The sequence below is a fragment of the Alternaria hordeiaustralica genome (assembly GCF_023758085.1).
Source record: "Alternaria hordeiaustralica strain BMP 2776 chromosome Unknown scaffold_57, whole genome shotgun sequence".
Classification (NCBI taxonomy): Eukaryota; Fungi; Ascomycota; class Dothideomycetes; order Pleosporales; family Pleosporaceae; genus Alternaria; species Alternaria hordeiaustralica.
The window spans coordinates 29,101-57,034 of NW_026056829.1; the positions used below are offsets into that span (position 1 = coordinate 29,101).

At 51.2% G+C, this 27,934-nt stretch overlaps 7 protein-coding genes across 7 annotated transcripts; 2 read left to right on the forward strand and 5 right to left on the reverse strand.

Annotated features, from left to right (window-relative positions):
* Positions 1–10,783: 10,783 nt before the first annotated feature.
* Positions 10,784–11,549, reverse strand: J4E84_011077 (uncharacterized protein; the record flags this gene model as incomplete). Its single annotated transcript, XM_049393631.1, has 2 exons — positions 10,784–11,431; positions 11,541–11,549. The coding sequence occupies 2 exons, from the start codon at positions 11,547–11,549 to the stop codon at positions 10,784–10,786; spliced, it is 657 nt and encodes a 218-aa protein (XP_049238648.1).
* Positions 11,550–11,738: 189 nt separating this feature from the next.
* J4E84_011078 (uncharacterized protein) lies at positions 11,739–12,648 on the reverse strand (the record flags this gene model as incomplete). The annotated part of the gene is made up of 4 exons (XM_049393632.1): positions 11,739–12,310; positions 12,358–12,423; positions 12,474–12,551; positions 12,600–12,648. The coding sequence occupies 4 exons, from the start codon at positions 12,646–12,648 to the stop codon at positions 11,739–11,741; spliced, it is 765 nt and encodes a 254-aa protein (XP_049238649.1).
* Positions 12,649–16,324: 3,676 nt separating this feature from the next.
* Positions 16,325–19,130, forward strand: J4E84_011079 (uncharacterized protein; the record flags this gene model as incomplete). Its single annotated transcript, XM_049393633.1, has 2 exons — positions 16,325–17,927; positions 18,697–19,130. The coding sequence occupies 2 exons, from the start codon at positions 16,325–16,327 to the stop codon at positions 19,128–19,130; spliced, it is 2,037 nt and encodes a 678-aa protein (XP_049238650.1).
* An 816-nt stretch (positions 19,131–19,946) lies between these two features.
* J4E84_011080 (uncharacterized protein) lies at positions 19,947–20,708 on the reverse strand (the record flags this gene model as incomplete). The annotated part of the gene is made up of 1 exon (XM_049393634.1): positions 19,947–20,708. The coding sequence occupies one exon, from the start codon at positions 20,706–20,708 to the stop codon at positions 19,947–19,949; it is 762 nt and encodes a 253-aa protein (XP_049238651.1).
* A 9-nt stretch (positions 20,709–20,717) lies between these two features.
* J4E84_011081 (uncharacterized protein) lies at positions 20,718–21,265 on the forward strand (the record flags this gene model as incomplete). Its single annotated transcript, XM_049393635.1, has 2 exons — positions 20,718–20,724; positions 20,937–21,265. 2 exons carry the CDS (start codon positions 20,718–20,720, stop codon positions 21,263–21,265), a joined length of 336 nt encoding a protein of 111 aa, XP_049238652.1.
* A 2,891-nt stretch (positions 21,266–24,156) lies between these two features.
* J4E84_011082 (uncharacterized protein) lies at positions 24,157–25,458 on the reverse strand (the record flags this gene model as incomplete). The annotated part of the gene is made up of 1 exon (XM_049393636.1): positions 24,157–25,458. The coding sequence occupies one exon, from the start codon at positions 25,456–25,458 to the stop codon at positions 24,157–24,159; it is 1,302 nt and encodes a 433-aa protein (XP_049238653.1).
* Positions 25,459–26,387: 929 nt separating this feature from the next.
* Positions 26,388–27,410, reverse strand: J4E84_011083 (uncharacterized protein; the record flags this gene model as incomplete). Its single annotated transcript, XM_049393637.1, has 1 exon — positions 26,388–27,410. One exon carries the CDS (start codon positions 27,408–27,410, stop codon positions 26,388–26,390), a length of 1,023 nt encoding a protein of 340 aa, XP_049238654.1.
* Between the last annotated feature and the right edge of the window lie 524 nt (positions 27,411–27,934).

Genomic DNA, 27,934 nt, shown 5'->3' on the forward strand with positions numbered 1-27,934 from the left:
TTGTTCAGTGATGATGTAATTGCGGTTGTGCTATATACCGAAACAAAAGACATCTCAAGCCAAGTACGAAAGTCGTTATTCATTAGCGTGATATAAGCAAAGCGCGAAACGTGGATATTCTGTGGAAAACAAGCGAAAACGTATGGTTGAGTAAAAGGAATGCCAGAGCCAAGTTAACTATCATCATCTTGAGCAGCCTCATTGGTGACTTCGTTTGATTGCCGAGTATCGGAGATGTTCTCCATGTTCCAATAGCCAATAAATGTTGGCAGCCAATCTTGGTGCACAACACCAAGGTCTTTGACTTTGACGTTGTACTGGATTGGATGGTGAATGCCAAAATAGATTCTCGACGCGACTGCGAGAGGCTTCTCGCCGTTGTTCATGACGATACAAATAGCAAGTTTAGTAAGTGGGGCCTCGTCTGGCAGTAATTGAGCAGTATAGCCATGTGAGAAAGCGATGGCATGCTCGTTAGGAGAGACTCCCTGCTTCTTCGTTCCTTTACCCTGATAGGTAAAGATGGGTCTTCTATCGTTAGCAGTGCAGGCTGAAAATGAAGAATTGACTTACACCGCAAAGCAAAACTCCCTTTTGCGCTTTACTACAATAAACCTCCTCACTTGCGTGTGTACAAGCTCCCGATATTTCACCACCGAAATGGCACTGTTGTAATCGGTCACATTGTTAATGGTTTGTAGTGCATTGACTGCATTTGCACCAGCAGCTTCGCTAAAGAGCACCGAAAAAACCTGACCATGTCAGGTGTTGTCTTGGTCATGGAGTGAATACATACCCTCCCTTCGATGAAAAAGGCCGCATCTCTGACGTAGAATGCTTGGCGAGATTAGCTCCGTATCTTAAGAGAAATACAATTGATGGCATACAAGAATCGAGTTGTTCGTAGTGACTGTCAGGCTGTGCATTCCTCCCGTCGTAAGAGCCAAAGACTTGTTTCCCTTGACGGATGTTGGCTGGTCCCGCGGCCGCCACAGAATCGATACGGTGGTGTGAGGGACTTGTATAGGCCTGGTGGACATCGTAGTGAGGTTGGAGTTGGATTTGGGGTACAAAGGGGGCTTGCAACTGGGGTTGCAGTTGAGGGGCAGGGGGCGCAATATTCAACGGGACCCAGTCGAAGAATACCCAGCTTTGCCCTGATGGCCTTCAGTAAATGTGCGTGCTTCCCGAGGAGACTGCCTACCGTCATGATGATTCCAGAACCACCGCTGGTACTGGTCGTTAAACTGTAGATAAAGGTATCGCTGAAAGTGGGGATTCCATTCAGGCTGGGGTTTGGTTGGATCCAACATGTCGTAACTGATGCCACATGTCACCCAAAGCGCAGTAACTCAGGACCACACAAGTACAATGCAAGTGCCCATGACTACTTATGTGTGTCAAATGACTGGACGCGCAGAGCCGCATGTGCCTAGGTAGAGAGCTTGCGAGACGAAGAGTCATCTGAGTTGACAGCCATAATGCCGACGCGACCCTCCTACAGCTTGCGATAAAGTGGTAATGCGATAATCCATGTATGCGTTGGCGCGCATGCCAGCCCTGGGAGAGGTGGAGGGGTCTCAGTGCGGGCCGCCAAGGTGAAGCTACGGCAACTGCTACGACGCGTTCGGCCCTTGGTCCGCAGACCCCGCTTTATCTTGGGTCGATCGAAATTGGTTAGCGCGATAGGCTCCCCCTGGACAGCCACATGCCGCCCGCCTGCGTGGAGTGTTTCGGCTGCGCATCAGCCTGGGTCTGAGTGTCCATCAAGCAAACATTAGCTAGTGGTAGCCACGCCATGCCTCTTGCATCTGCGATCTCTTACTCACCCCTTGAATTTCGAACATGCACCTCGATGTTCAATGTCTGAACAAGAGGCACATAGCTCTTCTCGTCCGGAATCGATCCAGGATAATGATAGGCACTTTCCAGGTACATCCTTCGCTGTCTACCATGGCTTCTCTTCGCTGACGCTCAAATAGCAGACAGTGTCTCTTACGTTCATTCATCAACACCCGCGGCCGGTGCCGAGCTTATTTCCACGGAGAACCGTACATTACAATCGGAACACTCATATAAGGAAGATGGTGATCGAAAATACCAAATTGATGACTTGGCACTGCAGGCTGTCCAGGAGCATGGCGAAGATAGCGCCGGGCAACATAACTTGAGATACGAGCCTCGTCGTGTGGAACCGACCTTTGTTCCTCCACCTCCACCACCTCCTCCTTCGCCGCCACCGCCACCGGCTCCATCCATCAGCCTTCACGTCCCTCCACCTCATCCCACAGTCGCTGGAAATGTTTCGGATCTAGCACCGGATGCAACACGGAATGTAGATGCAGAAAAACTTGATCGTGAACAAGAAGAGTTACGGGATTGTCGCGACGAATTGCTCGGCTCACGCTTCAAATTGGCAGCGCTGCGCAAAGAACTTAGGGATCTGCATATTGAGACAAGTGCTAAGGAGGCGTTCGCACTCAAACTGCTTCGCCAGTATCGTAATGATAGCCTCACATCTCGATTGGCAGAGATCGAGGAAGCCTTCGAGGAAGCGTCGGCATTGAGAGACCAGGTTGGCTTGCTCGAGTCGACATACGACGCGGCTGAAGCCAACTACAACACCTTGGAATGGAACTATTCCAGCAAAGAGGCAAGATTCGTCGAGGGCGCTTTAAGTAACAAACTTGTACCAATCGGTACAGTGAGTCGAAGCCGGAGTGCGGATGATTTGAACATCGCACAATTGACGCACGGTATGGCTGACAGGACCGAGAAGCCGCGTGGAGCTTGGAACCACACTACGTATTGTGAAATGAGTGACCCAGGAGGCAATGCTCTGGCCCAGACGAAAAGAGCTCAGCAAGAAAAAGCGTTGGCAAAGGAAGAACAGACATTTTCTGGGGATATTCCAAACGAAAGTAATCATGCCTCGGTTAGTCCAATCGAACGTGGTATTCAGACATCGCAAAAGAAGCAAGAACATAAACGTTGGCTGCGTAAGATGAAAAGGATCGATGCCTGGTTACTGGAAACTGTTGCCGATTCACGTCTTCACCAGTTGTATTTGAAAGCGATATTCGACGTCGACTGTACGGATGACGACGCATGGTGGACACATACAAGCCAGCTTCTGACCGAATCACGTGAAGAATTACCGCTCTTTCGTACTGGAGACTCTACGGTTTCTAACCAAACCACGAGTAAGCCCCATTTCCCACGGACTGTAGATGCTACACGCCAAGATATGCCCACCCTGGATATCATTAGCAGCACATCTCTAGCTTCAGACAATCGCCCAACAGTCCAACCTCCGGTCCCGATATCTGAAGATCTCTTGCATGTCGGTGGACGAGATTTTGCTACTCTCAAGCCTCCTACAAGAAGCGTCAGTGGATCACCAGTCTCTTGCATAACTTCCGAAATACCCAGCCGACGTACTTCATGCACGAATACAGCAGACACGGCAGGCACAGCAGATACGCAAAGTGACGCTACATCGCAGGACTCCGATACCGGTGGTATTCGTCTTGATTGTAGGTCACATCTGGAGGATATGGACGAGCCTTCAAATCATCAAGGTCGCATTCACATTGCTGAAAGCATTCGCACAACTCCCACCCGGCAAAGGCAACGCAACAGCACATCTTCCACATCCGTGTCATCGCACCATTCAGACAATGCTTATGCATCGCAACCTGGACCCGCACCGGATTCGGCGATCCTTACCAGTCGTTTGGCATCACTATCAACGCCGCCAAAGCAATTCAGTAGTCCAGAAGACTGTTCTATAGCTTCCGAAGCAGGAACTGCTTCAGGCGACTCGCAGACGTTTCAACGCGAGCAAGTCTTCGCTCGTACCGAAGAACCATCTCCTAATGTTTCATGTATAACACACACCCAGTCGGAGAGCAGTGGGTGTCTGGTCATGTAGTTCTTACTTTGATATTTCATTGTTACCTTCTTCTTTGTTTACACTCCGACGTATTGTCGGCTGTTTCGATGACGAGCGACACATATCGCTATTGTTTCATATTATACCCTTTCACGCTCATTCCACACATCACGATGTCACAATATAGGGTAGAGTGGTGCAACGCTTGCGGGTCGGCGTATGTTCACTACGGAGTTCGGGGATGACATCACGAAAACGATTTGTCAAGGCTTTCAATTGGTGTATATTGTGCTGTGTGAAGCGACCAGTATGGGATGGATAGTCACACCACCAATTGTGGACTTCAATTCTCATGATCTCGCCCTATTCCAGGCAGTCGCGTCCATGATTATTTACATTCCGAACAGAGGTACCCGACCGGCCCTGGTACCGAGCCAGGCCGATTAGGCTAGCGTAGCATAAGCGAGATGAATCTTGGCAGAGCCCAAGAGTCACCAGGGCCCGAATTCTCCTTCCTGACATCGACTCATGGTGGCCAAATCCTTGAGTCTTAGACTGCATATCAGAACTTCCACTTTGGAAAAGTTACCAATAACGCGCGTACAGGCTTAGCTTCACCACTCGATCGATGGGACATGAGCAATGCCGCATATCAAGGACATAAATGCATGATGACACGCAGCTTGCATTGGATCTGCGTGTATCTTAAGTGCGGGGATATAAATGCGTCAAATAACCAAGCAGAGGATGGGCGGACGGTGGATGTGGAGAGGCGGGCGCTGTGGTACTCGATCGTGCTAGCCTATACGCCGGGCTACTTCAGTTATAAAGCCGCCACGATGCGTATGTTGGTTGTAGGAATCTTGATCCAAATTATCATGCACAACAGAGACACGGTTGAGGAAGAGACTGCGACCCTGCGATGGTCACGCATTCACAGGCAGAAATGGTTGGCTGATAGCCAGGCTTCCAAGGACCATTGCCTTTGTGTCTTTCTAGCGAATCAAAGACATCAACCCCGCATCGTGTTATGTTCAGCCTACAGCTTTTGATAACAAGACAGTGGCATACAGAGCTGGGTAATAGTGCTGATCATAGAGGTGATGTGGAGGTTTCTTTTGGTCAAAGCTACCTAGCAGCGGTTGACCATCCCGAGGTCGTCTCCTCGACGTACTTCTCACCACGACATCGCCGAAGTCACCATCCGAGCCCAAGGATTCCGAGATATCAATTGTCAGCCTTAAACTTCCCGGGTGTCATATGTACGTGGCTGCAGTCGCATCGATTAACGGGCGGGTGTGGACACGGTCGCATCCGTGGGGCTGTGGCGATAAGAGTACAGGCCGCACTGATGCAGTGCATCATCACCGCCTTCTTGTTGGGCATATCCCAGCTTACCGAAGGCACTTTGCAGATTCCAGAGATGAAACCCGTCATGGCTGTCCAGCGCCCTATGCGCTTCATGCCGTTGCTCTATCGGTATGTTTGCCCCACTTGCCCCACCTGGGCACCTTCCGGTCGGTTGCGTCCCCAATCTTATCGCATCTATTCCGCATGTCTTGTGTTACACGACATGTCATTCTTCTGGCATGCAGAGACTTGACGAGCAGATATTCAGTCGCGCTATTATGTCTGGTGAGGGCCTGGCATGTGGAGATGAGCATTTGCTTGGATAAGATTAGACAATGAGATTTCCAACATGTTTGCCTGTTCACCGATCAGGCTCCTCCCGCCAGCCAATCACTGCATTGTGTAGCCGCACTTTTCATCGACTTCTCGGTCTGCTGTTATTGCTTCTGCAAGCCTCAAATGATGCACCGATACATTGGTGAAAGGCCCATGCCGTCGGAGTTCTGGCAGCGAATCTCCAGCGCCACTTCGAGCAAGGTTGTCAGGCTGTGTGTGCATAACCGACGAGGCGCCCAATAAGATAGCATTGAACTTCGAGATGTGTCTGGGACACAAGTTGTCGTCCAAGTGATCATGATCTCCTCCGATAACAAATTGCGATGCCATTGGTGGCAAACATACGGGGCCAACGTGCTGAGCACATGCGACTCACTGTGCGACAGTGAGTCAGACCGCAGGCAAGAACGAAGAGTAAGCGCGGAGCCGTGTGGAAGCCTGTGTAATCGCCACCGTGTCTGTATGCCTCCTATTCCATTCGCTGCGAGTTACGTTGATCAATAGTACCTAGGTATCATTCGTAGATTGCAAGGGAGTGCCTGACTCTGGGAAGGTTTCGGGTCTCTAAGTGAGGCAGAGTTGTTCCGAGGCCTGGTGCAGCCGGGGCCCGAGGTATAACTTCCGGCGAGTGCGAGCCGATAGATGGAGTCATTCGCCATTGCGACATATCGTACGGGGCCGAATACCGTCTGCGCAAGCCTTTATCTGAATGTGGCTGTTTTTCTGGGCGTGATGATGATATCCATACCATATCAGGAGATGCTGGATGCCTGCTAGTCTCCTGGTGATCTGTCTCTTCATCATCGTCTGATACGTGGAGCTCAGGCTCTGTGGGCTTCCCCAGCCATGTCTCAACGCGCTCCTGGGATGCAAAATAATCCCCAACCATATTTGGCGGCGCCTGGATTGAGCTGGAACTCGGGGTAGTGCTCTCCAGCAAAGTACAGTACATCGACTTGGCGAACTCTGGTTCTTGAAATTCGATTCCTTGCTCGGTACACTGTTGTTTGAGTAAATGTACATCCTCATGTGCCCTCGTGTGTTCTTCTTGGATTCTAGATCTTTGCACCCGTGCTCGGTCGAAGAATACAGCGTCAGTAGAAAGTTGACTGGTCCCCGCAGCGCGGATGAGCTCTCTTTCTTCTGCACGCTCACGAAGGTCGAATTCGAAGTTGCTTAATCTCTCGTGATATATGCGTATATCGCCCATCCGCATATAGAGCTTTTCGAGTAGACCCATGTCATGATCATGGTCGTTGTCTATTGGTAAAGCAGTGTGGAGAAAACTTGATGGTGTTTGTACCGGTTGGTATGGGCCTTCCTGATCTGTTGACCGAGCGAAATCGGAATAAATGGTTTCTTCCAGGCGGTCTAGTTGATACTCTTGGCTGGACAGGGCATCTTCTAGCGCTGCGGTTTGCTCCCGCGAAGAGATCAGATCGGCTCTGCAACGTTTGAGCTCTTCAGATGTCTTGGTCCAGTGATCCCAGCTTTCAGTACTGTTCTTGTAGATAGCATCCTCGCTGAGATTAGTCAGACACTGTGCCTGAAGTTTCTGTTCCACTTCCTCTTTATGCCAACACTGCAACCTCTCTTTTCTCAGGTTTGTTCGCATAACCAATATCGTACTTCGTAACGAAGATATGCGCGACCTATGGGATAGCCATATCTTCATGAATTGTGCTTGTGCTATTGAACTGTGGTCTGCGAGAGGCGATTGCGACATGTTGTTACAGGTGATAAAGGTTTTGACAGATGAACCCGCGCGTTGTTCGGTCGGGTATTCGTCCTGTCGCGTTTGAGTGGCGGATGTATGATATGGCAAAGTGAACGGTCCGGGTGCGTAGGTCTGACGAAGCAGAATTTCTTCGCTACCACTATTCATTTCAGCAGCTTCGGTGACTACATCGTGGGCTCTGGAATATGTAAGTGAGATGGCTCACGCCGCTGCTCTCCGTGCGGTGAAATACTTGGGCTTGTTATTGAGGGTAGTTGTCAAACATCTCGCAAGTCGTCAATGCTACAACCAGAAAGTTCTGTGATGTTGGAAGTATAGTCGAATTTGATGGAAATTATGGTATTGATGTCTTGTAGGGCGGGTGTTGTCCTGGTCGCGTGTGGCTGTAGGAAACTTTGGGGCGCGCATCATTTTAAAGCCAATCACGCTAAGGCTGCCCGGGAGATACGCATCCATGAATCTAATCTAAGCGCGCTCACCGGAAAAGCCACATGGACAAGAGCAGACTGCAAGATGAGCTGTCCATCAATCTAACATGCTCATCGATATCACACCTAACATGAAGACTTTGGAGCCGCATCACATGCGGCATTGGATGCGCTATATACCGTAGGTAGGCCCGTATCATGGCGGGGCACGAACCGTCGCACCGTGCACACAATGCAGCGGTATGACCTGTATGATTACACTCGCCAACTCTATTACTATTACGATTATGGCACCAGCACATACATTTACGCCAACGGTCTGAGAGTCCCTGCAGTAACGCCTGCTACAGCGTACGTGGCCACCTAGCACTACTATCTACCTCGGTACCTTCCAAGGGTCGAAGCTGACTTTGCTTCTTGTGACAGGAGCGTAGGCAGTAATCAAGCCCAGGCAGTTGCTAGCACATCGCAAAGTGCAGCTGGACATGGTCATAACGCGGTTGACACAGGCAGTAACGTGGATATCGCCAATACCTTCTCACGGCTTTCTGTCAACCATATCGATACAGCACCCGATAACCTTGGTGAGAATGCTGACTCGAGCCACACGTCTACTCAAGGGCGTTTTGCACTAATCACAACACAGCTTTCGCCCCATATCCAAGCAGCAATTATACGCTACCACAGTACGGGTACCCCCAAAACATCGGGGTCAACGCCGCCGCGCCCAATCCATATCCTACCCATGTACCTACATCTTCTCGACCATCTGATGGCGAGTTGCTCGAGAACGTTGGCCGAGAAGTAGTTTTACATCCCGATGCATCAAGCACGCCGCCCGATTTTCCTCTATTGAGCCAAGGTCGGTGGCCGCGAAGAATTCTCAGGGGATCTGAGAGACATGGAACCAGCGAGAGACTTAAACCGAGTATGTCCAGTTCAATCGTGGTGAAACAGTTCACTGACTGTGTGCCAGGCTTCCAGATTCAATACCCGGGCTACAACTTCTACAAACGTGGCGTTGTGTTCCGCGTGCTATGGCCTGAGCTGGCTGGCGATGTTAAGCAAGACATTACGATTGCAACGACCGGCGCATTTGGAGAGAAGACTTATTACAAGATCCGTTGGTTCGTCGTAATCCGAGAAGGGCACAATTGCTGTACCTGTTTGTTAGTTCCGGAGGTTTTGTTTTAGTTGTCATCAAGTCTAACAGTTGCAGGTCGATCCAAACATATGGCGGCAGAGGCGTCCCAGAAAATAAGCCGAACAGCCATCATGCCATCATGTACACCGGAACGGCACCCCCACGAGCCACGGCTTCAGAAATCGTTCCGACAGAGCCACCCATGGGCCAGCCTATCCGTGTGATAGGAAAAGAACCGTGGAATACCATGGATCCAAAGTCGCGTGTCAATTTCCTCAAACTCTATACCGTTGAGCACAATGTCAAGGTGGAGGACTTTGGTCATGTTGATCCCAACGACGAGTGGACACTGATGGCCCAATTCAAGTCGCATTGGGGAATCGAGGATGCGGAACCTCTGCCACCAGCTCGTCATACCAAGTTCTACGATGGTCATACCTTTGGGCCAGCTCCAACCCAAACACGACAAGATTCGTTTACTGAGTCGAGTCAAGCTCCAGGGTGGCAAACTGGGTATGGACCGGACTCAACAACACCCACGCCTACGGTGCACAACGGAGAACCATACCGCCAGTACCAAAGTCCGGGCACGAGCGCATACGCAAGCCCAGGCAATGCAACATACCAAGCATCCAACTATCCGTCTCAAGCTTACCCGAGCAGTGCAGCTTACCAAGTACCCGGAAACCAATTGCAACCCACGCCTACTTTCTCATATCCACACCCTACTAACACGGGCTATATGGCTTCTCAAAATCCGGCTTATGTTGCACCTAGTACCAGCCACTACGCCTCGCCTAGTTCACAGAGGCCCACTGCGCAGTACGGTTATATCCCAACGGGCAGCCAAACACAATACATGCCGGCAACGAACAGTAATGCCGACTTATACGTAGACGACCGTCGGACACCTCGCGCTCGCAGGCCTTCAGATACTAGCTCTGGTAGAAGCAAACAACAGCATGAATCACAAAGGCGCAGATAGCAAATGTTTCCGTTTCAGATACGTAAAGCCTGGTCTTAGGCTGCGCCTTACTGGCGCATCATATTATAAGTGTCCGATGATTCAGCTCTTAACGATGTTGACCTTTTTCGGGACAACAGGTGTATGCCTACATCAGTTCCATACTCATAATTTCCCTCAAACCTTTCTATGATCTAGCTCTTTTGGCGAGATTTTCGCTCTGTTGCGCATTTCAATTCGCACCGTTGGGATGACGAGACTAGACACGGATCTCCTAATCTAAGCACTAGTAATCTTCCATCTGCGATCTACATCTCATGACCATGCCGCATCGGATAGGTTGCATAAGTTCTGGCTACGACGTAGCGTAATAGCGACAATGGTTAGACCCAGAATGTCTAGACCAAGTCCAATACCTAGACTTACACGCACATTAGGGTGCATATGAGAGTAATACATAGCGGACATCGCGTCGAATATGAAAGTCACATTCTACACATCATACAGCAATCCTGCTACTCAGAGTGCTAGCTGTCGAAATCGACACTGTCGATCTGGAGACATTTGTATAGCAAATTCAATCATCTTGCATGCCATCGGCGCGGCGTACGACGAGCGTCAATTGACGAGCGCGATTCACTAGCTTTGCTTGAGTTGCTGGATTGTAAGAACATATAGCATCACCATAAAGGCTTCGTAGCATGGAAAGGATCAGACCTTGAGCTATCTATCGAACCAAGGCGACTATGAACCATAGGCGCTACCTGGGTGCAATCAGGTCTTTCTGCTAACGTAGCGCTATCAAAAGACGAAAACATGGCTTTGTGCTTGGCTTCAAACTCATCGAAGGCGTTGGATTTAAGGGCTAGACGATGTTCGAGACTCATAGGGAAGGCAATGAATAAACCCAGCAAGGCGATCATACCGGTCATGCGCGTGCGTAATAGGACATTCTTTGATAGCGAAGTGAGGAGTAGCTGTGGAAACCTAACACCGTCGGCCTGAACAGTCTGTGTTTTCGCCAATTGCGCAGCACAGACATTGTCCGAAGCCTCGAGTGCCGCACGAGCTCCACTACCTTGGTGTAGGCTTCATCGCGTTGCATTCTTGTCAGAGACAGGTCGTGTTCAAAGGCTTTGTGCTCCGCCACCGTCTTTGTTTCATGCTGTAGCCGGGTGGCTGCAAGCTCACCGTGGACGCGGTCGAGCTCCTCAGATACCTTGTTGTGCTCGAACGCAGCCCTTGCCTTGAGGTTCGTAATCGTCAGATCCCGGAATCGTACGCGTAGAGCGAGCTTCGTCGATGTCTTGGTGTGAAGTGAGACGGCAGTGGTGGCGGCAGTAAGCTTGCTTTCGACAGTGTCGTTATGGGCCCTGTCTTTGTCCAGTCGCCGCTGAACACCCTCAAGCTTCAGCTTCTCGTTGGCCTGGTCCTTCTCGAGCGCCTCAATCTTAGCCTGGTACTCGCGGGCGGCGGCTTCGAGGGATTTCATTCGATCGTCCCTCGTTGATAGCAGGTCGCTGGCTTCGCGCAGCTGCTTGGACAGCTTCTTGTTTTCCGATTTGAGAGACGTCATCTTGACTACATGTTTGTTAGCAGGGTCGAACTATCGTTGCGGGCTACATACCAGATAGAGGGCCATAATTGTCGTTGTGTTCAACGATCAGGGCTTTGTACCGCTCCACCTTGACCATGGGCGATCTGATGTCACCGAGAAGCTCGTGACGGCCTTCATGATTTATTGCATCATGGGAATGCGTATTGAATCATTCAGGACATCTAGAATTCATGGACTTTAGGAGTCAAAAGCCCGCAGGCACGACGCCGCCGCTACCCGCAACGGTAAACGTGTCCGAGAGGGGACCCAGAGGTAGGGCTTTGTGCTACAAACACTCATCCCAGGCAGTACGCTCAACGACACGGGGAATCTTTTCTCCACTCAACTGGCAAGACTTGAGATTGGCGAGCACGTCGTTGGCTCCGATGTCCCTCAGCCAGTCTGTCTCGGGGTACGTCAACTTGGAGTGACGCCAAGGGCACTCGGCACCATGGGGACAGGTGTAGAAGGTGCCGAATGTGGCGTGGCAGAGACCGAGAGAGAATGAGGAGGTGGAGCTGTATTTTCTCGGGTCATACTCCTTCGCGTCCGCAGTGGCGTCGGAGAGCTTGGGCCTCCAATGGGTGAGGTTCTTGACCGTTGGCGGGCAGCCCTCATCCGAGTCGGGGTTGATGACCGACTGCCAGGTCCTATAGACCAGACTGTTCTTGTTGACGCCCTTGGCAGAGAGGATGAGCTTGAAGAGGCCAATGCAAAACGCGGGGTCGGCGTCCTTAGGCAGGCCTGTAGGCGGTGGGGGCCCTCCGACCTGGACCTCTATCGCACCGGCGGCTTTGTGCTCTGCGGGCGCAGGAGCGTCGGTGGGAGGAGCTCGCAGTGCGCGGGCGACACCATCCACTGTAGCGTGTCAGTACTAATCGCTCGAGCGTTACGGGAGGACTTACTCAGCTCGCCGAGGTCGCCCTTGTCGATGGCATCACTGACGACGCTCTGGACGCGCTCACTGGCGGCTATGCTTTGTTAGTGGCGCCTACAATGCTGGTGAAGAGGATGTACTAACAGCCGACAGGCTTGCTGGTCGCCTTCAAAGGCTCTTCGGAAGTGGCTTTGTGCCCTCCTTGCTTGGCCTCGGTCCTTGCTGCTTCACATTAGCCATGAGCGTGATTGAAAAGGAATTGGTAAATACCCTTGAGAGCGGCGAATTGTGTTTCAACGTATTCTGTGATTGAATCCATAGCGCTGTCGAGGATTCAGCAGGCTGTTTCGAGGTGATGTGAGGATGGAGGAAGCAGCAAAACAGAAAAGGTTGGTGGTTTGTTTGTGGGCGAGTCTGTGCGCTAGCTCACTGCTCCTGCCTGTTTTGAATTCACCAGTCACGTAGCTTCGCTGCTCTCGAAGGTTCCATGGAGCATACTAGGGCAATATGAACGTCTAGGTGAAGCCATGTTGATGTAAGAAACGCGTGAGTGTCAAGATACCTAGGTACCTATGGTAGTGTGCGCGTCCCCGTGACCTTCCCTCAAGAGGAAGCGACACTACACACTAATGCTTGGCTCAAAAAGTCGAAGCCTCTTTCATCCTGCAACATTAAACGCGTCTAAACGTGCCTGAAAGCCTGGGTTTGAAAGTGAAGAGCGGAATAGAAACTGCATAAGTGAAAGCGCAAGTAGCGATATTTGAGGATTGCGCATAGCGCACCTGTGTGCTTTCGATCAGGGTGAAGACGAAACGACCTGGCCGACGAAAGGAAAGTTTTGTTGCTCTGACTAGATTAGGATATCTCAGTCTTACCATTGTGCCCGCATCGCAGCATCAATATACTCTTTGGTAAGCGCCGTCGAGCGCTTTGACAGATACGCAGTGGCGTATAACTTACCATAATTGACATGACTCTCAAGTTCAAGACTTCATCTTTCCGTGGACTGCACTTGAATCAGGTATCTCGCGATCTCCCTAGCTATGTGCCTTGTTTAATAGGAGGCCGCGATCAGTGCGATCTGCATGTGTATGAGCTGACATTGACTACACGTTGCAGTTCAAGAGAAGACACTAAGCGTCTAGATGTTCGTTGCATCTTAGTAGACTTCACTGTGTAAGGAGGGGCGCACTCTTAATTCTGAAGAGGTGTAGTAGGTATGTGGTGTGTGTTTAGTGCAACGAATTTCTGCCCAGGAGGCCCACTTTCCCCGCGCCGGCCCATGCATCCGGGCCTCATGTGACCGCGAACACCGCGGACCCTAGCGCGCGATTCTCGTGAACTCTGCATAACGCGTCACCAACACCCAGAAGACACGCGACTGATCAGAGCTGAAGCGCGAATTCCTCTACCGAAGCGCAAATCCGTCCACCAACTCTAGGTCTTGGCGGACTGACTTGCCATGACGCTATGGTTCGTTCTCTGAAATCCGCCTGCATCGCCGCCCGCGAGTCGTCCACCGGTCTGGCGTAGCCGTTCCTATGCTACGAAGTCATCGCTCGCCAGGACGGTCCACGCTACCAACGAGATGACACTGTCGCTCCCAGATGCCAGTTGGAGGTTCTCGAGATGCGCGCATTGCACACAGTCAGACTGAACATGGAGAAGGTGCCTCGATATGAGACCTCACCCAACTCTCGTTGCGGCACAATTTCAGGAATCCAATGACTACAAGGACAGGCTGGTATGCTATGTCTGATCTCCTGTGATGGTTGTTCACTGACGAGATTGCAGATCGAGTTCCCTGTCGGCCCAAGTTGGGACTATACACGTCGAATCCTCTCCTATCGCATTCGCAAGCGCTATCCTACCGCGGCCGAGCTCGCGTACACATATACAACACGGGGATATGGAGATTAGCATGGCCAAACTTAGGCCATGAATCTACAATGGGCGCACGTCATCGAAGGCTTCACCGCGCCAACCTAGGGAAAAACTTAACACCCTGGAGCCTAGGTTAACGTTGGGCCACCTACATTGCAGGTCTTTGTCTTAATGTAGTCCGCAGGCCTGTTCAGGTTTTTTCCTGTATGAGGTTTCAACGCCGTGGATCTGTTCGGAAATGCGGACACGTATAGTTCCGGGCATAGTACGTTCGGCCTTGGGCATCAGACCCCACCTATATGCCTGCAAGAACGACGTGACTGCCGTTGGCATTGAGAGCATTGTGGCACCCACTACGCTCTGCTTCCACGGTTACACACTCTCAGACGTGCCAAAGGATACGAACAAGATTCTACCTGCGCAAAACCTGTCTCCTGCTTCCTCACTAGACCCACGAAATGACCCCTTATTGCCATACAACCACACGTCTTAATCTCCTCGCTGGTTTCACGACTCAATAGCCTCGGGGCCTGGCTACACGTATATCAAAGATGGTTCCAACACCAGCAATTCCGGCAATCACATATGTCCAGGAGCTGTCTGCACACGAGTACTGCATGCTATTCAATCTTCAAGCTGCCATGCGCTGTCTAGTTTGGGACTGGGTGGTACGCTTTATACACCTGCAAAGCTCCTTCAATACTTTGTACGAGACCAAAAAGGACTGTAAGACAAAGTACAGTAACAGCAATCCAGAACGTGTACCACTGAGGTCTGTTTCTTCTATCGTACCAAAACTGAGAGATGGATGTTGGTTTCGGTTGATCAAACCTTTCCTTCAGTGTCATCAGCTCATCGCGCCAATATTCGAAGTTCATGGCACGGCGATCGGTGGACAACATCGCGATTCGGTTCAGCAATGAAATATCCGGATACGTGATATCACCATGTTGCAGTCGCTGAGATTTCAACCACCTTTGCGTGCTAGCATCTTGTCTCGGGAACAACAAGTCTAGTGTTCGCAACGTTTCGTCGATGAGATTCTTTGGATATAAATCACTATGTTAATCAGCGGCTGACCATAGCAATGCATTCGAGGACCTGCCTTGTCTGATGATGGAGGAAGGTTGCATGATGAAAAACGCAAAGCTTCCGGTCGTTGTCGATGAGCCGCAAGTGATTGGCAAGATTATTGGTCCATTGGATCTCAAGCCCAGTGAAGCGGTACAAGTTGAACGCTGTAAATGCTTCCTCAAATGTCAGGTTCCCTGTATCGGTGGAGCTGACGACAAAGTGATTTGCGAGAACGGTCTTCACACCGACTTGATCATCGCTCCATGGTAGGATGGTAGAACCCCACGTCAGGTACTTCGACGGAGCTCCCACATCCACCATCAAGAAAAGGCGTACTACCAACCGGACTGATCCTTCCGCCATGAGGCTCTTGCTTTCTTCACTTCTTTGTTGAGTGACTAGTGATGCGAGAGAGCACTTGATCATCTCTTTCGTATGGCCTGCTTCAAGTTGCCGAATGATCATTATGATGTCCTGATGCTCCCGAATAGTCACATGCTTGCCGCCATCAGGCTCAATAGCCTTTCTGCATTCTGCGGTGTAGTGTCGAAAATACGCATCCCAAGGGCAGCAGCCTCGATCGTCCCTGACTGCGAATATCGGGACAGTGTTGATGGGCCAAAAGGCTTCCAGGACGTTACGCTTGTGTTGGGATTGTATAGGATCTTCGTTGGCCCTCCCGGAAAGCACCATTCTTGGAGTCGTGGCTTCGAAGCGGACACTGTTGGTGAAGCCTGGAATGTTTTCCTTTTGAGTGGAATGCTTGGAGGTACACATCAGTGACCATGTTCTTCCAAGGCAGTGCTTTGATGACAGCGTGGCGCAGCCGGGGGCTGAGCGCTTACTAGATGAGTGTCATTGGGGGCGGGTTGCTCACCGGAAGGCATACAGTAGAGTGCGGGGTCGAACAAAAGTTCAGCCCATCCGCAACTTCTACCTGGTAACATTTCCTACTCGATGAGCACCTCACCTTGAATCGCGCATTGCGCGCACAACCCTAGCTCTCAAAAAGACGATTCAGCACAACGCCGATACATATGTTAGTCACAGCTCGAATCGAAGAGCTGTCTCAGGTTGCCGATCTGGTAACGATGAAGCAGTGCTCCCCTGTGATCACCAAGCCAGTGTCGAGTCCCGTTGGCGTAATAATACGTCTAGGTGAAATATTGCGACAGCCAAGTCCGGTCAACCATGAGGAATCTGTCGACATCGAACACCCACTTTGTGTAGATCAAATAGCGAACCCCGAGTGGAAAGACGGCCAGCGTTGCTGGGAGGCCAAGGGGAAATGTGCTCAATTGTACGCAGAAGCAAAGATCAAGCTACTGAAAGAGTTGGACCAGTCTCGACAAGAGTCTTTCCGTGAGATCTGTGTGTCACTTTTTATGGTGGGAAAGACGCCTGGAAAAGCGAAACCTATGATCATAATTTCCAGCGAAGACAAACAATCACGTAAGGAAGCCAAAAAAGCCATCATCAGAAGCGGCGTTCTAACGGATTTTGGCTTCGAAATCGGGGTGCTTAAGTATCTCCCATCAGGCCCCATCCATCCTGTCGCCGGATCACCTAGTGAAGCATGTTGGAATTCAGCATCAGAATCCGAAGGATTGGGTTCGGATACTTGGAAAGAGAAGACGTCCAATTCTGCTTTCCATTCGAATACGCCTGTCTCTTTATCTGCCTACTATGATTCGAAACAAGGGCTAAGAATCACCGGAATGCCCATATACGTCAAGACAGCAGATGGTCGATCAAGAATGGGAACAGCCAATGTCGTGCATAACGGATCCAAATACGGTTATATCACTGCAGCCCATATTTTCGGTCCTCTGCATCAAAGCCCTTCGTCGATCGATGATGACGAAGATGATCTCGGTATACCATTCGACAGCGACAGCGACGATGAGGACGGCGAAGATGATTTGAACGAAAAGGCGTCCTTCGCTGGGGTCTTGCTGTCAGATTCAGTGAGATCAAGAGAATCTCACGTCTTCCACGCAGATGGGTTTGGTCTCGGAGGAGATACTAGGCCTAGAGATCTCCCCGAAGTCTCGATAGATCTGCCGCACGATCTGGCTTTACTTGGTCATCTGGAGTCTGGCCAGGAGCCCGAAAAATCTTTGGATTGCGCGATCATAACCATCGATGACCCTGAACTTCAGCTGAAGCTTGATAGGGCTAGGATTCTCGCAAGAAATGATGGCTTTCATGTGTCGACTTCTACAGCCGAGCCTGAGCCTTCGCTGGCTATAGCATGGACCACTCATGGTCATGTTCATGGCACTCTCAACAAGGTCCCTATCTTGATGCGCCTACAAGGGAGCATGTCATTCAAATCCGTATATACATTTGTGTACAAGGGTGCAATCAAGCATGGCGATTGTGGATCACTGGTCCTCGACACCAATAGTGGAGCATTGTACGGCATGATCATAGCTGCTGCGGACAAGCAGCCCACTGCCTACATAGTAGCGGCGAAAGCATTGATGAACCATGTCGCGAACGCAGGATGGCATTTGCTGGATGCCAATGATGATTACATGAACTCTAACGAGATCCATGACGAGGAACCACAAGCGCAATCGCGACTGCAACCGCGACTTGAACACACATCTCATGAGCCACTCATGCCCGAGCCGGGTATGACGAAATGGTTATCTGGCAGCAAATCTGGTACTGACTCTTGCTCAGATCGTCGCCCCATCGATCTCTACACGCCTTCCGTATCAAATGCTGAGAGGGCGGACAACAACCAAGAATGGACGTGGAGCCACGAATACCAGAATTACTACTATGTGCATTATGATCAGTACAGTCAGTTATGAAACGTCTCACGCTGGGGTCCAGCCGCTGACCGGTCTAGACCGCCCTGTTTACTATTGGCGTCCACAGCCTCAAGCCTACGTCCAACAAGCTGGGTCTTGCGCGCCCGACACGCAACCCAGACACGACTCAGCGATGGAGCAGCAGACGCCCGAGCCAGGTATGATGGAGATGCCCGAGCCAGCTATGGTGGAATAGTCATCTGGCAGTAAAGCAGACACTGACTTGGTCTTTTCAGCTCCCCAAGACGTTCGTACGCTACAAGGTTTCATATCGGGCACGCCACAGAACGGATGGCACGATGGTCTAGACACTTGTTAGTATCTTGAGATATTCGCAGGTTTCTTCTAACACCAAGTCAGCTTATCGAGTGCTAACTAATCTGGAAGCGCGAGAGTTTTTCAAGGTGGGAAGAGTTTTTGCTATTCTATATACAGAGACAGCAAGCGACACCTCCGTACAGCATCCCAACGACGAAGCATACACAGTGGTACGATTTGGGCAAAGCGCACACACTAATATCCGCCGCTTTGTCGTCGTGGATGTAAGACGGGGTTTCGTAAACGCTTGGTAAGCTTTAGGGCAGCTATCAGAAGTCGTGACAAAGCGCTGATCCGTGTTAGCGGTATCGGTACATATCCTGGTCGTGGAACTCTCAAGGATGGATGCAACCCAGCCGAACACACAATCGTGTACTTTTCCGGGACTGATCCTGCATCATGCTACATTCCCGGCGAATATGAACGCGGCATGACCAAAGAGCCGATCGAGGTTGTGCCCGCTGAACCAAACGAGAAGATCAGGAGAGAGTCTCGTATCCGATTCGGCAAAGTGTATCCAATCGAGATGAACGTCAAAGTCAAAGACATTGGTCGAGTTCGCGAAGACCAGATCAGTGCACTGATCAGCTACTGGGCGCAGGAAAACCATACGCCGACTCTTGCGTATACTCCTTCATCTTCCACCGCCTTCTCTTTGAACAAATGGGAATCGGGCGGGTTTTCCTCTCAACGTTTGTAATTGCATCTTGTTGTTATAGGTACGGATGCATGATCTGATCTTGTTCTACCGGCAACGGTTCTGGCTGCCTTTATGTTATCACGAAATTAACGGCCGAAGTATCCCATATTGGCGTGGACGGGTTCCGGTGCGTGTGCGTACAGCTTCTCCCGCTTCCTTACCTAGGTATCATAAGATGCGTTACGTATAGTCAAACTGAACAGCTTCTCTTACATAGACTAGTGAACGCTACAATCCTGTGGGCTAGAATGTCGCCATGAGCGTGGCCGAGACTGTGTATATGCTAGTGTAAGACGATGTAAGACCAACGCTGTTTTACGAGTGGCAATGTTAGATCGAAACGTGTGCTGGGAATTTGCCGTGCGGGGATAGCTGCTGCTGCAGTATTCTATGTATAGACTATGTACCTAGGTAAGAAAGGGAAGGTACAATCGAACTGCTGCCAGCTAGCGGAAGGTTCTACTAAGCACAGGTACTATTTACGATAGCATGGCATAAACTAGTACACGTAGGACTCATATCTTATTTGTTTCCCGGTTTGTGTAATCCAGTTCGAAACTGACAGTCATGTATGGAAATCTTACGAGAACGGAAGCTAAATGCTAGCATGCATCTTACTATAAGGCCACTAAGGCCACTAAGACCATTAAGGCCACGAGGAATGTTTAACTTAGACTAGACTGACTTTGATACCTTTCGGGCATCCCGGTATAAGTTCGGTATTTGTTATGCTGTATGCGATAACAACAAATACCTGGGCAGTTTTACCAAACCAGAACTGTATGAATAATGTTCCTTGCAGTGGGCACAGGGAGTCTAGTCCGTACCCGCAACAATAAACCCCTCATTCGCATGCCAAATCAAATCCATCGCATAAACAAACAGCCTATCCTCGAAGAGCGTACGAGATGCATGTAGCCCGTCGATCTCATGTTGAACCCCCATAGCCCGCCGCGCTTCGGGTAAGTTATAAACCCAGTCGGCGAACAACACATACTCCCTATGATGGCTCCGCACAGTTCTCCTGCCATTGGTTAGATCCAACACAGGATCATACCAAGCACAACGCTCGCCCAGCTCGTTGACCTGAAAATGCTGCCTACTGAACACATCTAGTTCATGCACATCTTGTTCGAGGCTACGCAGATTGTTCGAGAACGTCTCATAGTCCGAGACCAGGACGTTCATCGCAGGTATCAACGTGAACTCCAGCGTAAACTTGAGGTTATGAGCCTCGGTCGATGATGGAATATACTGCGCTTTCGTGCGGAGCGCGGTGAGACTCTTGATCAAAGCTTTGAGAGGAGCAAAGATTTCTTCGTAGCTTTGAACAATGAAGGCGTTGTTGAGGGCTGTGTAACGGTCTACATCCAGATCCTCGTTGAGTTCCAAGGCGATGCGGGCGGCGCGCTGGGTTTTGTGGAAGGTTACGCCGGCTTCTCTATAGCGATCTTCCAACGAGTTGCAAAGATTGAGAAGACTATCGGCGCGTTCAATGATCTCTTGGATACCGGTGCGGGCTTTTTTGGCCTCCTCGTCGGCTTGCTCTGGAGGTACGGGTTTGCAGTTTGGGCACATGTTGGCGATATGACTAGTACGTTGGATTGTGTACCCCTAGTTAGCTCCGGTTGCAGTGGCTGAGGGAAATGATAGGATGGAATTACATCTTGTGATATAGAGACCTACAGTAGTGAGCGCTGTGAAACTCCGCCCCTAGAGTATACATGTAGTCTGCACAGCGCATTGAACTTCGTTCACCCACCGTCTCACCAACCCTCGACGTCAGTAACCGCCAACATAGTCCAGTACGCGTCCTTCGCAATCTTCTCGTCTTCCACTACGCCATCTACGAAAGCTTCCGTATACGCAGACTTCGACTTCACCACCCCATGTTCAATTTCCAGAAAGGTCTGTACCCACATCCGAAATATGTTACCCTCGCGGCTGTGCTTGGCGGACAGCGCCTCAGTTCCATCAAGATCGGAGCGCTCGGCGAGCTTCGCTACTTGCTCCTCCACCCATACCAGTCCAGCCTCCAGATTCCGGAGTGGTTTCGCCAGTTGAGAAAGCGTGAGTTCACATTCGGCTTCCAGTACGCGAAGTTGATCGACGTCCTCCGGAGCGGTGCCTCTTGATAATACCCATTTCTGCAAAACTGCATAGGCAGCGTCGAAGATCTCGTCCCATGGGTGAAAGAACGGCTCTTCAGAGCGCGGGCGGCCGATTTCGAACATTTGGCTGAGCCGTGAACACACAGTCTGCTCGACTGCTTTCGAGCTACAAGTAGCGATTGAGCGTCGGAGCGCATACGGAACCTTGTGGTAGGCGACTCCAGCGACTCGAAACCGCCTTTCGTATTTGTCCAGTCTGGCGAGCCATGAGAGGGCCCGAGGCTTTGCCCAATCAAGCCAATCTTCGTATACCGCCGCGGGAGCTAGAAGCGCCGTGTTTGCGCTGTCTAACTGCCAGTCGTACGGTAGATTGTTGATCCACGCGTCGATTCGCTTCTTCTGGGATCGCGACAAAAGCTGGCCATATGTTTGTTTTGATGAGATAGCCATGGGTATCTGATCGTGTTTCGTGCAGGGCGGTCCCGCTCGGTCTTGTAGTACGGCTCTGGGTATCTTTTGCCTTCTGGATGCCGGTTGCGTAGTCGGCTGATCCGTGTTTATATTGATTGATCGCGCAAATAAGAGGAACTGGTTGAAGAGCGCGGTCGGGCGATGGGGTGAGGGGCTGCAGCCAGTGCTCGTCAGTCGCCAGTTGTTGTGATGGAAACGCACATGGCCGTTTGCACGTTGTGGTGTGTGCGCTAATTACACCTGGGCACTCATAGTGAATGCAGCTTTGGTCATCGCAGCAATTGATTCGAGCAGATCTGCTTCGTCCACGGCCACCTAGTGATGGAGACACTCAAGACCCTCGAGGCACGCTTTTGGCATTGCGAGCATCAGTGCTCGTGTGGTGCTGCGTCTCACTAGACGGATGTGTCTCCGCAGACACACAGCGAGCTATGATACCCAAGCAGTAGTGTCACAGTCCACGAATCAAGTCGACAGTAGCGGCCCTCCTAAGAATGTGAGGCGCGGTTGTTTGAGCTCGACGGCCGCAAGCCCGGCCACGCCCCGGTGTGCCTGGATACAGGACCGCAGACCCTGCTCGCCCAGCATGCCGCTTCGCTTGCGGTGATACTCCAATCAAAGCCAATCGATCAAGCGCTGGTCGAATATACTTGGCACTGGCATTGTTCTTGTCAACACGCACCAACATCTTGACGACTCGATGATCGTTGTCGTTACCGCGGGAACCCGAGATCTCCCATTGGGCCTCATTTTGAAAGGCTCTACGTGTGGCACCGAGCAGTAATACACACTGACAAGGCTAGTAGCCGACGTGGAAGGGGTGGGATTTGCGGACGGCTACGATCTGTGCACTCAAAGCCTCCATGATCCACATGTACCCATTCAATCAGATTCTCTTGGAGGACGACAAGTATGGTCAACGCAAGAGCTTGCATCGTCTGACGCCAGCACGTGACGCCAAAGTATAGACACGCAAAGTACGTTCTTCCCTGCGGCCGTTGGGTGCACGCATCGATTTGGTGCTGAATGCATTCTGTCTTGGGCCTCGTCGTTCGTGGATGTCGTCAAACGGGTATCGTCACGGCCCAGGCAGGCCAGATGGATGTTCATTGCACGCGAGGCTTATCAGGATCCCCTTCTCGAGTATGCACAGCAAAAGCATGCCCCCGTTTCTACTGAGCTCGCTTCACCGTCTACCTTTCATCTCACTTCTTGAAACTACCAAGTCAATCGACCGTCCCCAAACCCGTGAAGCGCTTCATGTCAATGGGATATTGCCACGTCTTTGGGGTTCTTGTCGTGCCAGTATCAGATTGCCCGCCTATGCCAGCTACCCTATCGACCTTCTTGACCATGCCTTGTGCGAGTGGCCTTGTCAGCGCCGCCAGTTCAACACCACAATAGCCAGATGAGTCCTGTTGTTGCCCTCTGGCTCGAATCACGGTGGCGTTGGCGGCTCTCATGCCGTAGTTGCTAGATGTGTCACTGCGCGGCGCAGGCAAGCGGACACGGCAATGGATCGATTGATGAAACGACAGTGTCGAAATGGGCGTATAGACCGTGGATGGAGCCATGAACTGGACATATGAAGATATGAGCCTCGATCTCACACGAGACGCGTAAGCTTAAAAGGCCTACCGACGACAAGCTCGCGCTGCTGAGTCAATCCCAATACCAAGCTTGACCTTGAAGTATACATTACATTTTTGCTCCATAAATCGTTCATATGGGAGTATAATGTATACTTCATGGTGCGGTGTGACCGAGTGCGCGAGTTAAGTAAAACACGCTTCTTCGTAGGGTCAGCGCTTTCAAAAAAAAGTCGCGAGTACTCTGGATATCGAGCAGTTGGCACTGCGAATTCCAATCCCTTCAAAGTTACACCCATCATAACCCGAGAGCAACATATCCGGGCTCTGCGCCAACGTTGCGCAGCTTCCCTAGGATGGAGGTTGAGCGCTTTATTATTTCGATGACGTCACGCGTTCGCGAGCCGCGTCCTCACGTGGCAATTCACCTAGCTGAGATGAGCTTTGTTTTGGTTGCTAGTCGGTTTTGTATTCGGCGAAGATGCATGTGAGGTGGCATTGTCGCGTCGCGTGTGGGTGAAAGAGGCTGGTACGGTTTTCCCCTGAGATGGTTAGACTGATGACGTCATCGATGCGATTCATGCACGCGTGACAGGCAGGGCAGACCCGGAGCCCTCACACTCGACATGCGTACTACAAGCCTGCTGCATTCACGATGTTGCTGTGATGGGAAGTGAAGCACGTATGCAAACTTCATTAATCATCAAATATGTACCAAAAGCTAACTACCTAGGTATGTACTCGATCCACCCGTCAAAGATCTTTGCGAAACATGTACAATAAGTTCAATGACATGCACTCATTTCATCGTAAATACACCATTCAACTCCCATACTTCCCATAAGATTCAGCGGCTTACTGCCCACCAACAGCGATAGTGAACAGCTTCGGGCTACCAGCGAAGATCGTACCTGCCACGTCCTGACCACCATCCGGAACAACGTCGTCATATGGAAAAGCGTACCCACGTCCATCTTTCTGCATCTGATGCACGATACGCGAGTAGTGGTTGGTGGTCGGGTCCTTGTAGTACTGGCTCGGGTTGCTGCCGTTGGGGAACTGGTTGCCAGGCGTGTTTAGCAAGATGCTACGGTTAAACGCTGCAGCAAGTCGGGGGATGACTGCGTTGCGCGCTTGGTTCGATCCAGTTGCAAAGGGCCCGGTGCTGCAGGTGAAGATATCCCTAGCTGACGGAGCAGCAAACTTTCCGGCCTCGCCTAGTTCGAGCTCGTTGCCTTGGACACGTCCCTTGAGGTTGCCGGCTGCGGCCTGGGTGTTGATGGTCATGTCTTCATTGCGGTACTTGTTCCACACTGCCTGGACGTAGCCGTTCCAGTAATCTCCCCAGGCATTTTCATTGCCGACAAGCAGATTGTTCGGGCTCAGCACCCGCAACGGCTGTCCGTTGGCCTCGTAGATGAGCTTATCCCAAGGTCGACCGTCGCGCTGGGCTTGCGCACGCAGCTCTTCCATGATTCTCCGGAAGCCATCGGCCCCCATACCAGGGACTGTTTGGGTCTTTCCGTCGTTGCTGGTCAAGCTGAGCGCGACGGGAATGCTGACGAAGTCGACATAGCTGATGTTGGCGAATAGCTGCGCGTCGTTGTAGGTGAACTCGCAGAAGGTCCAGTTGATGTTGAAGTTGGGGTCGCTGGGGTTGGTTACACTGGGCTCAACGACCGCAGGGCCTGGGTTGAGGAGAAAGGTGAGCTTTGCGCCGATGCTGAACCAGATACGACCACCAGCGATCTTGGGGATCCTGACGTTGACGGTGTTACCGGGACGGCCAAGTGGGATGGCGACATCGGCTTGAAGTGGCTGTTGGATATCCTTAGGGGCTACTGGATAGTAGATGGACTGGCCGTCTGCTTGCACAAACAGAGGGGTGTTGTTTCGCTCGAGAGCAAGGCCGGTGATGTAGCAGTATACATTGTCGGAGTTGGACTTGTTCTGCAGGGCCAACTGAAGAGTGCCCGGTGCTGCCTCAGCTAGAACTTGTTGCTGTTCGTTGTTGGCTTGTGGAGCTGCTGCACGCTTCTCATTGCCGGCGTCGGCGGGAGTGGGAGCGGGTGGTGCTGGTGCCGGATTATCCTCCTGCTTGCCCCGATTTTGCCAGCTCTGGCGGCGCTTGTTGACGAAGCTCTTGAACGATTTCATGGTAATGTTTGAGATAGAATCCGGGTATAATGATGAAGAAACGCGACGGTAGAGGTAGGTATAGTGCGAGTTGCAAGAAAAAGGCAAGGAAAGCAGCGAATATCAACAATGTTGTAATTGCGCAAACCGCGAGTACGTCACACAAGATATATCCTCGTCCAGTTATAGTCAATGCACTGAACGCGCCAATGTCCTAGATTTCAAGGCGTGAATGCAGGGTCCAGCTGATGTCACACATGCGACGAGATTCCAGGGCGATCAAGGCACGTGCAAACCTGTTGCGATCGCCGACTCGCGCGCGGGCCTAACGTCGACAATTTCGCGTTAGCAACCAATCACATTTCCACAAGCGACACCACCTTGTCGCGGCCCGATGGATGAGAATCCCATCTTCAAACCACGCGTGGCGCGCTCGTGGCATCTGAATCTGACACTTAAAACGCGGGGTGCAGTGTGCGTGGTATCTTGGGACTGGTATTGGACGGCGCCCGGTGGGCGGGTTAGTGTCGTAAAGGAAGGTATTAATGAGCGGTAAGCGGAAGTACGCGATGCTTTGCGACAGTGTACATTGGAATAGGCCCGTTTTGCCTACTTTGTGTCTGGTCCAACGCCTATCAAACGCCGGAATTGTCTGGAATAATCACCGTATGCCACGCCAATATGCTGGAAACGCGTACAAACTGTGTGCCCCCAAAGTAAACGGCTATCGTACAATCCGATGTAAGACGCTTTGTACAAGAGTGAGATCGGCAGTCTGATTCACATGCTAGGGCGGAAGGCCTCGAGGCATGCCCACGAGCTCGCAGACGAGTGATCTGTAATGCGAACAGCGCAACGGCGCGATGCAACGTCTTGCAGTGCGTCAAGTTATCGTGAACAAAGTCGCGCATGACTGCCCGCGGCGATTATTCGACGTCCTGACATAGGGATCAGAACGGTGCTCCATTTCCAAAAGACATGCCAGTGTAGTTGTTGTAGCTGTCCTCCCCCCAAATACCTCCCGCCATATCGAAGAATTGGCTCATGTCGAAATCGGCACCCCTCATAAGCGCGAAGGGGTCGTTGCTAACCTCGGTCACGGGGACTTGGTTTATGTCTATGCCGAAGCCTTCCATATAGTTGGTGTCTGCTAGCGTGTTGTATTGATCTTCCGCGTGTCGTGTTGGACACGTTGTTGGTGCGCTGGTAATGGGACATGAGCTTCCGCTCATACTCCGCTCAACTGAGTCGCTGGGCGTAGATCCTGATGGCGTCTGGCTAGGCCGCTCCGGTCGGATTTTGCGAATGTACCAGTTTTTTGTCAGTTCATTGATCATCCGCATAGCGTGCCAGAAGTCGGGGTGGGGTCGCTTTATTTTGTCGAACGTCGATAGAGTCTGCATTCGATAGCAAAGTGATTCAAGACAGAGATCTAAGCGCACTCTTTCTTGAGCAGCTTCAGTATCCCACCCAATGGCGGCATGGTCTTCACTGGGTATGCATAGCTTGGCGACCGTCATGATGACTGGTGGTAATCGCATCCACTCCGAGAACGATATGAGGTGATATTCGTGGGCTGGAAATGAAAGTAAAGTATCGAGAAAGCGCTTGCTGGCTTCAAGAGCGGAGAGCAGGCTGTTGATCTGTGACGAACGTACCGATGCCGGTAACTCCGAAGGAGATGGCCGAAGGGCTACGCTGTGTAGTTGCATCTTGGCGTATGAGAAGGAGAGTTCGAGTAGTCGTTGAGAGGGAACACCGTTGCACTCCCGTTTCCATGTATCGAGTTGTACATCTATGAATCGAACATGCATCAACGCTCGGCCATCAGACATTGGCAGTTGCGAAGTATCAGCCGTGAACAACTCATCTTGTACTTGGTCATCAATCTGTCGCAGAGCTATCAAAAGGCTAATGGTTTCATCGGTTTCGTACTCGCGATCTTGCTTCAAACTTTGCGCCCACTCGGTCATGGTTGAAGTATGCTTGAGCAGATTCGGCTTCTGTAAACCTGCCGCAACCCTGCTAGAGTCAGCATGCAAAGTCACAATCTGGTGACGAGAGCACATACATGGACGAAAGGTAATAACAACCCAGGAACGCACGGCGCCTCTCGCGCAGTTCTTCAGCTGGTGGTGGTGGACCTGGAGGTCGTTTTGGCAGCATTGGAGAGACTAAAGGCTGGAAGTCTTGGTGTAAACCAATGTCTAAAGCCAAGCCTACCACGACATTATGCAAAAAGAAGATTTGCTGTGTTTTGTGGCTGAAGACAAAATGATACCTGCGCAGATTAGTAGATTTCCAGCAATGGTGGGTACCATCCTACCATGAGAGATAGATCAGTACGCTTTGCACTAGGCCCAATGTCCTTCGGGGTTGTAAGATTGTTCTATTAGCGAGCTCTTGGCGAAAGATACCATCAAGTGCCATCTGGCGTGTGTGATGTTCCCATGATGCCACCAGAAATATCGCGAGTGAAAGCATGGGCCTGTGCTCA